At 40.8% G+C, this 9,583-nt stretch overlaps 1 protein-coding gene across 4 annotated transcripts in view; it reads left to right on the forward strand.

The window, feature by feature from the left end:
- Positions 1-9,263, forward strand: part of nadka (NAD kinase a) — a 49,228-nt gene extending 39,965 nt beyond the window's left edge. For 2 of the 4 annotated variants that reach the window (XM_061974923.1, XM_061974914.1), the window contains 4 exons: positions 3,825-3,924; positions 4,181-4,338; positions 8,239-8,321; positions 8,414-9,260. In XM_061974923.1, coding sequence (XP_061830907.1) covers positions 3,825-3,924; positions 4,181-4,338; positions 8,239-8,321; positions 8,414-8,564 — 492 coding nt within the window. In that variant the 3' untranslated portion in view covers positions 8,565-9,260. Of the gene's footprint in view, positions 1-3,824; positions 3,925-4,180; positions 4,339-8,238; positions 8,322-8,413 lie in introns of all 4 variants that reach the window. The other 2 variants (XM_061974897.1, XM_061974904.1) reach the window with 2 other exon arrangements.
- The last annotated feature ends 320 nt before the right edge of the window (positions 9,264-9,583 follow it).

Raw genomic sequence — 9,583 nt, forward strand, 5'->3', positions numbered from 1 at the left:
AAATGTTTGTACACGTAGGCAAGGCTGGTATATATATATATATATATATATATATATATATATATATATATATATATATATATATATATCAATCAATCAGCTCTTTTTAAAGACTTTCTGCAAAATGAGCTAGTCAAAGGTCATCTCTATGACAGCACACTAGTGATTTTAACAATCTGCTCCAAAAAATGTGAGTCAAGTTTCTTGGCAAGTAGTTAAATAGCCCAAATGATAACCTAAAAACCCAAAACACTACATAAATATATATATTTTTTTTATTTTTTTTATTTTTATTTGTGTTTGTAAATTAGGGGTTTGTAAACAGTGTACTCCACAGTCTCCACTTGACGACTGTTTTTCATAGATGTCTTCAGTATCCTCTTGAATAACAAAGTTATTTTTTGTTGTTCCTTAGCTCACAGATACATTCGATGCAGCTTGGTTTTTGCAGTCTCCTGTTGTCTTATTTTGAAGCGGGGTGCTAAACTGCTGCCATGTAAAGCAGGGACATTCAACTGAAAAGTTTTGGGGGCCACATAGTCTTCTTTGCAAAATGAGCTAGTCAAAGATCATCTCTATGACAGCACACTAGTGATTTTAACAATCTGCTCCAAAAAATGTGAGCCAAGTTTCTTGGCAAGTAGTTAAATAGCCCAAATGATAACCTAAAAACCTAAAACACTACATCAATATATATATATATTTTTTAAATTTTATTTGTGTTTGTAAATTAGGGGTTTGTAAACAGTGTACTCCACAGTCTCCACTTGACTGTTTTTCATAGCTGTCTTCAGTATCCTCTTGAATAACAAAGTTATTTTTTGTTGTTCCTTAGCTCACAGATATATTCGATGCTGCATAGTTTTTGCAGTCTCCTGTAGTCTTATTTTGCTAAACTGCTGCCATGTAAAGCAGGGACATTCAACTGAAATGTAGTCTTCTTTTGTATAGTTCAGAGAACCAGCTTCTTCCACAGTAGACATTTGATCTGGGTCTATTTATTTAGTAAAAGTTACAGGAGCGCTCTGCTCTTTTGAAAGACCTTCTGCAAAATGAGCTACTCAGTGGCCTAGTGGTTAGAGTGTCCGCCCTGAGATCGGTAGGTTGTGGGTTCAAACCCCGGCCGAGTCATACCAAAGACTATAAAAATGGGACCCATTACCTCCCTGCTTGGCACTCAGTATCAAGGGTTGGAATTGGGGGTTAAATCACCAAAAATGATTCCCGGGCGCGGCCACCGCTGCTGCCCACTGCTCCCCTCACCTCCCAGGGGGTGATCAAGGGTGATGGGTCAAATGCAGAGAATAATTTCGCCACACCTAGTGTGTGTGTGTGACAATCATTGGTACTTTAACTTTAACTTTAACTTTAACTTTAGCTAGTCAAAGATCATCTCTATGACAGCACACTAGTGATTTTAACAATCTGCTCCAAAAAAAATGTGAGTCACGTTTCTTGGCAAGTAGTTAAATAGCCCAAATGATGAAAAAGAGAGAACCTAAAATGGAACCTTGAAGAACACCACTATAACTAAAGAAGTTGAACAAATGACTACTGACTGCAACAGAAGTGAACAAACTACAGCAACACCTTAGGTGTGTAAATTACATTACGAAAACTAATTGTAGGAGGACTTAAAGGTGTGCCTTGAGGAGCGCCTCGGTTATGTAAATCACAAGTTTGAACCCCAGTGTTCTATGTGTGCTAGCAAGGTTAAAATGATCTGTGTTCCACACTGCAAAAACTGAAATCTCAGTAAGATTAAATATCTCAAATAAGGGTGATATTTGCTTATTTTCTGTCTGATAAGATAATTCTTCTCACTAAGCAGATGTTATGTTAGAGTGTTTTACTTGTTTTAAGGGTTTTGGTCCTAAATGATCTCAGTAAGATATTACAGCTTGTTGCTGAGATTTGATTACCTATATTGAGTAAAACATGCTTGAAACTAGAATATCAACTGATGCAAAGCTGTGTCATCAACACTCACAAGTATAAAACTACCTTTTTAAAGTATTCATTTCTTATTTCAAGCATGGAAAAAAAAATCATGACTTTGACACAATTGTGTCTCATAATTAAAACAGATGACAGCCAAATGGACTTTGCTGTTTTATTTTCAATGAAACAATAAAAACACGTACTCTTTACAGTTGTTATTAGTGAGAATGTACTTATTTTAAGGTATTTTTGGGTTCATTGAGGTTAGCTAATTTGACTTGTTTTGGAAAGTCTTGACAAGCCAAATTTTCTTGTTCTATTGGCAGATAATTTTGCTTAGTTCAAATAAAAATACCCCAAATTTTATTTTATTTTTTTCTTGTTTTCGAACACTGACTTTTTGCAGTACAGGTTCTTTTAAACAGGAGCACTCTTGTGTTTTTAGGAATTTGCTGCAAAAATGTTTCTCTCTGAACTCGGTATGGTGTATTGCTACTATATATTGCTACTACGGTACATTTTTAGTCTACTTTATACCTGCATTATCCTTTCCATCCTTGCACTTTGTAACTGAGCTACTGTGTGGAACAATTTCCCTGGTGTATCAATAAAGTTTGTTTAAGTCTAAGTCAGGGGTCGGCAACCCGCGGCTCCGGAGCCGCATGCGGCTCTTTGATCACTCTGATGCGGCTCAGCAGCTTACTTGCCGACCCTCCCCCATTTCCCGGGAGATTTCCGGATTTTAATGCCTCTCGCAGACAACTCCCGGGATTAATATTCTCCGATTTTCACACTTAGGTATAATAAGGGCATGCCATGATAGTGCAGCATTTGGCGCCCTCTACATCTGTATTAAAAGCTTCTGTATTAACAGCGTGCCAGCCCAACCCCTTGTTATGCAGTTTGCATCTTCTGCTTGCACACGTACGTGACAGCAAGGCATACTTAGTCAACAGCCACACAGGTTACACTGACGGTGACCATATACAACAACTTTAACACTCTTACTAATAATGCGCCACACTTTGAACCAAAACCAAACAAGAATGACAAACACATTTCGGGAGAACATCTGCACCTTAACACAACATAAACACAACAGAACAAATACCCAGAATCCCATGCAGCCCTGACTCTTCCAGGCTACATTATACACCCCTGCTACCACCAACCCCCCCCCTCTGTACGTTGGTTGAGGTGGGCGGGGTTTGCATGGGATTCTGGGTATTTGTCCTGTTGTGTTTATGTTGTGTTACGGTGCAGATGTTCTCCCGAAATGTGTTTGTCATTCTTGTTTGGTGTGGGTTCACAGTGTGGCGCATTATTAGTAAGAGTGTTAAAGTTGGGTTTTTTTATACCGCCACCGTCAGTGTAAGCTGTGTGGTTGTTGACCAAGTATGCCTTGCTGTCACCAACGTGAGCAAGCGGAAGCTCCATTCAACGTGTGGCTGATCAGGCACGCTGGATGTAACAGGTGTTATATTCTCTACCATCACGGCACGCACGACGCTGACAATCGTCATTCATAAAAACCCGCATGCCGCACCAGCAATCAAATTCCATATTAAGGTCTGGGCAGCGTGTCTGAGACCCCTGGTTTGGTTTATACATAGCACAAAGCAAAAAAAATACGTTTTATGCAGTGTTATGTCATTTTAAATTTCAAAAATTTCCCATTGTTATCTTTAATTTGTGAATCTGGTCAAAATGGCTCTTTGACTGGTAAAGGTGGCCGACCCCTGGTCTAAGTCATTGTTGAATAGCTCTGCTTGAGTGAGCTTTGTCCATATCAAAGTGTCTTATCCATTACTGTCAACAGGAAGTTGCAGTCTAATAAAAAGGTGTGGGCGCAGGACTTAATGAGAGGTTTTCTTTTGTTTCAGGTACTGAACGAAGTGGTGGTGGACCGAGGGCCGTCCTCCTACCTCTCCAACGTCGACCTCTTCCTTGATGGACACCTTATCACCACAGTGCAGGGAGACGGTGAGCCACAATGTTATATTTGTCCCCGGGCTACTTCTTTGTCCTGCTTTCTTTCAAGCTAAGTGGGGCTCAGCAGGAACACGTTGGGGAAAACCCGCGTGGAAAAAAGGTGTGTCACTTCTCTGACGACTGGCTCGTCTTGAAGACTCCGCTGTTGCGCAACATGTCCGCTGCAACACAGCTCTTTCAAACGTTTTCTTTGGCGGCAGCTTCAGGGTGCACAAATGTCCTTTTTAAGTATGCATCCTGTCCACAGGTGTGATCGTGTCCACACCCACTGGCAGCACCGCGTATGCAGTGGCTGCAGGAGCCTCCATGATACATCCAAACGTACCAGCGATCATGATCACGCCCATCTGCCCACACTCGCTCTCCTTCAGACCCATCGTGGTGCCCGCTGGAGTGGAACTGAAGGTACACACACATGCTTGTACTTGTTACCTTCTTGAGACCTCCGAAAAATGCCTACCTTTTTGGAACCACCCTTTCTAGATATATAAAGATTTGTATTTACAACATTAATAATATATACATCAGTGACGTGCAGTCACTAGAGGCAGGTGAGGCAGGGCCTCACCTGCCATCATGGAAAGAAAAAAAAAGTAAAAAGAAAAAAAAATAATTAAATTGTTATATGTATCCAGTGATTATACTATAAAGTTATTTTCCATTTAACTTCACCAGTTTTAGATTATTTTTATTCAAAATCGCTGAATTTTCACATTTGCCGTTCAAATACTGAGAAGAGACGGTGCGGTGAACAGCAGCCAGTTGAGGCACGTCACTCAGTGCCTCAACATGGATTGCGCAATGACTTGGCTAACTGCTGGCCTGCTGTGCAGTGAGACTGTATTGCTATATGAATTATATTATACGTTTCCATAGTTTAGTTAGCTGAGGTATATAATGTACAGTGTATTTTGTCAACAACTGTATGTGTGTAAAGTATTTCTTGTGCTGAGCGATCATAAAACGGCTGCAAAAGACGCACTGGCTGAGGCTCGCCTCCTGCACCCCCGCCGTAGAATTGTTATATCAACTAAAGCCCACACTTAAACTTTCCACGTGCAAGATTGAATCTATTTTAAAAAATTATTTCATAAGAAGCCAAAAAGTGCAAAAACAATAATGTTGGTGTTGGAGGAGTTGTGAATGACTGCAGGGACACAACATTAGATACACCTGCAGACTGCAGGTGTACCTAATTCACAACTCCTCCAACACGAACATTATTGTTTTTGCACTTTTTGGCTTCTTATTAAATAGCTTTTGTAACCTATTTTCATGGGCTTTCCTCTTTGTGATGTTAAGTTCCTGTTATGCGCTGTTATACAGTATATGCCTTGAGCTCTTATTTTGAAGGCGCTAAGAGCGGAAGTGATGTCACGTTGCGGAGGTTTTTGAAAGAAGGTAAATAAAGTGGTCCTCGTGTAAACTGGAGCCTCCGTGTTTGTTATTTTGTAGTTTCATACAGTATAGGCGACATTTATAAACCCTCGGTTACACTTTTTTAAATAGATTCAATCTTGCACGTGGAAAGTTTAAGTGAGGGCTTTAGTTGCGGCGCATGGACTTAATTTCTAAGTAAAGGTAAGACCATAATAACGTTTTTTTTATTAAATGTGCTTTTTAGTGTGCTACAGTTTGTATGTGTAAAGTTAAGTTAAAGTACCAATGATTGTCACACACACACTAGGTGTAATGAAATGTGTCCTCTGCATTTGACCCATCCCCTGGTTCACCCCCTGGGAGGTGAGGGGAGCAGTGGGCAGCAGCGGCGCCGCGCCTGGGAGTCATTTTTGGTGATTTAACCCCCAATTCCAACCCTTGATGCTGAGTGCCAAGCAGGGAAGAATGCTGGTATGAGCTTTTAAACATAACCCGTTAACTGCTGCCAATCAAATGGTGAATAAGATACTCTTTAGGGTTCATATGTTTGTAAATCTGATTGTGATGAAGTCAGTGCCTCACCAGCCATCAACCTCATCGCACGTCACTGATATACATATTAGGCAAATATAAAAAAGGTAAGCTTTTAGTTGTTTTTTTGTTGTTTGTAATTGTTTTTTAATCTTAATTATTTACTTCAAGTCATTATGTCTCTGTATAATTTTTTTTTTTAATTAATTTTGGCCAAAGGGGATGCATTTCAATTTCTTACACACACTTGTTATTTCATATGTTGACCAGAGGGGGAGCACTTTTAAAACCATACTTGCCAACCCTCCCGAATTTTCCGGGAGACTCACGAATTTCAGTGCCTCTCCCGAAAATCTCCCGGGACAACCATACTCCCGAATTTCTACCGATTTCTATCGATTAAGGCACGCCCCCTCCAGGTCCGTGCGGACCTGAGTGAGGACAGCCTGTCGTCACAACGGTTTAAGTTGTATCGCGCACCTTGAGGGCAAGTGTGGGAGTCGGTTCTGAAGTATGAACTAAAGAGACGTAACTTCGTCACCTCACCTGGTTATTAACTCCAACCCAGAATATTACACTGCACATACCTATGCTCCTTCTAAGGCTGTGTTACTATCTGCAAAGCATTGCACTTTCAAATACAGTACTTGTAGTCCGAAAAATACGGTAAATTGACTTGGTTGTGATTTCCTTCTCTGCATGAAAGTTTAAAATGAGCATATATTAATGCAGTATGAAGAATCAATCAATCAATCAATGTTTATTTATATAGCCCTAAATCACAAGTGTCTCAAAGGGCTGCACAAGCCACAACGACATCCTCGGTACAGAGCCCACATAAGGGCAAGGAAAAACTCACCCCAGTGGGACGTCGATGTGAATGACTATGAGAAACCACCCCCCCCCCCCTCTAGGGGAGACCGAATGCAATGAATGTCGAGTGGGTCTGACATAATATTGTGAGAGTCCAGTCCATAGTGGATCCAACATAATAGTAAGAGTCCAGTCCATAGTGGGGCCAGCAGAAAACCATCCCGAGCGGAGACGGGTCAGCAGCGCAGAGATGTTCCCAGCCGATGCACAGGCGAGCGGTCCACCCCGGGTCCCGACTCTGGACAGCCAGCACTTCATCCATGGCCACCGGACCTGTGCCCCCCGCCCCCCTCCACAAGGAAAAGGGGAGCAGAGGAGAAAAGAAAAGAAACGGCAGATCAACTGGTCTAAAAGGGGGGTCTATTTAAAGGCTAGAGTATACAAATGAGTTTTAAGATGGGACTTAAATGCTTCTACTGAGGTAGCATCTCTAATTGTTACCGGGAGGGCATTCCATAGTACTGGAGCCCGAATAGAAAACGCTCTATAGCCCGCAGACTTTTTTTGGGCTCTGGGAATCACTAATAAGCCGGAGTTCTTTGAACGCAGATTTCTTGCCGGGACATATGGTACAATACAATCGGCAAGATAGGCTGGAGCTAGACCGTGTAGTATTTTATACGTAAGTAGTAAAACCTTAAAGTCACATCTTAAGTGCACAGGAAGCCAGTGCAGGTGAGCCAGTATAGGCGTAATATGATCAAACTTTCTTGTTCTTGTCAAAAGTCTAGCAGCCACATTTTGTACCAACTGTAATCTTTTAATGCTAGACATAGGGAGACCCGAAAATAATACGTTACAGTAGTCGAGACGAGACGTAACGAACGCATGAATAATGATCTCAGCGTCGCTAGTGGACAAAATAGAACGAATTTTAGCGATATTACGGAGATGAAAGAAGGCCGTTTTAGTAACACTCTTAATGTGTGATTCAAACGAGAGAGTTGGGTCGAAGATAATACCCAGATTCTTTACTGATTCGCCTTGTGTAATTGTTTGGTTGTCAAATGTTAAGGTGGTATTATTAAATAAATGTCGGTGTTTAGCAGGACCGATAATCAGCATTTCCGTTTTCTTGGCGTTGAGTTGCAAGAAGTTAGCGGACATCCATTGTTTAATTTCATTAAGACACGCCTCCAGCTGACTACAATCCGGCGTGTTGGTCAGATTTAGGGGCATGTAGAGTTGGGTGTCATCAGCATAACAATGAAAGCTAACACCGTATTTGCGCCTAGAAGAATGTTTTAATGTAGACACATAGAATCATCATACTGCTGTGATTATATGCATCAAGTGTTCATTCAAGGCTAAGGCAAAATATCGAGATATATATCGTGTATCGCGATATGGCCTAAAAATATCGAGATATTAAAAAAAAAAGGCCATATCGCCCAGCCCTATTTTGCACAGCCACTTGTTGCCAGGCAGATATTATTTTCTATTTCCTTTCCACACCGCAAAAAAATGACTCCCTTGACCCTGCTCTGTATTGCATGTAAAAGATGTGAAATTCCTCCTCAGATAATGCTGTCACGCGAGGCCAGAAACACGGCCTGGGTGTCGTTCGACGGCAGACGGCGCCAGGAGATCTGTCACGGAGACAGGTCGGTCCCCCGAGACAACGCAACATGATGAAGTCAAAAATGTCCCGTCTTGCTTCAACCAGGAAGTCACATGACTCTTCCTTTCTTTCCAGTATTACCATCACCACTTCCTGCTTCCCCGTTCCTTGCATCTGCTTCCGCAACCCGGTCAACGACTGGTTCGAGAGCCTGGCTCAGTGTTTGCATTGGAACGTCAGGAAGAAGCAGAACTGCCTCAGCTCCGAGGACGACGACCTCATCTGATTTTGGGGGTTTGGGTTTTCTTTTACTTTCACTTTGCTCTCTCTCAGCTGTTCTGTGTTTTTAGCTCTCAAAGTGCTTTGGAAACTATTGTCTCAGTGGTGAAACCAGCACCTTTTTTACCAGCACGTCACAACGGGACGTCCTCAAGTGCAAGCGGCTAAAAACAGCGGATTTTTCACAAGGTTCACACACACACAATGACATCATTGTAACACTACAACTACCTGCTCAGTGAAAAGGACTTCGCAAACTGTGCCTTACATAATTAATTCCAACACTGATGATGATGATGAATGTATGGATCTAACATGTCAACGTTTACATCACCCTTATTTTTCTACTTTCATTCATTCACATTCGTGTAGTTTTATCACTCAGCTGTGTTTTTATGACCAATACCAACCAATTTATTATTTTTACACACGACTCCTCTAAAGCCATAGCAATACTCGCGTGTGGCCTAACTTGACCTATCTTGTTGCCATGGCAACATTCCGTTGCATTTGGAAATGAGCAAGAGGACCAACTAAGCTCTTAAGTCGAAAAGTATGTACTGTGTATGTATTAATATATATATATAAATATAGATATATAAATGATGCTTTAATAAGATGTATTTTTTAAATCTCTTAATATTGACCTGTTTACAGCAATGGGGAAAATAAATCTTGTTTGCTACCTTTTTTAAACACGTCAACAAGTTGTCTTCTTTTGTTGTAGCAGGACTTTTATGTCTTCATTGTAGACAAATACAGGATTTTCTCCTAAAAGTACAGTTGAAAACATACCAGCTCCAATATTTACAATCCTTGTATCATATTTCCCCTCTTCACCCTTCATTTCATTTGAATTCAAGTATTTCCTTCCACTTGAAGCACAGAATATTCTAGTAAACAAAGTCACTTTTTCAAAAACTTTCATTAAAAACCTTAAAAAAACACACCATATTTTGAATTCAGAAATTGTTAGAAATTTAAATCTAATATAAATATAAATATTACTAATTGCACATTCCTTTA

Source organism: Nerophis lumbriciformis, linkage group LG01, assembly GCF_033978685.3.
Source record: "Nerophis lumbriciformis linkage group LG01, RoL_Nlum_v2.1, whole genome shotgun sequence".
Lineage (NCBI taxonomy): Eukaryota > Metazoa > Chordata > Actinopteri > Syngnathiformes > Syngnathidae > Nerophis > Nerophis lumbriciformis.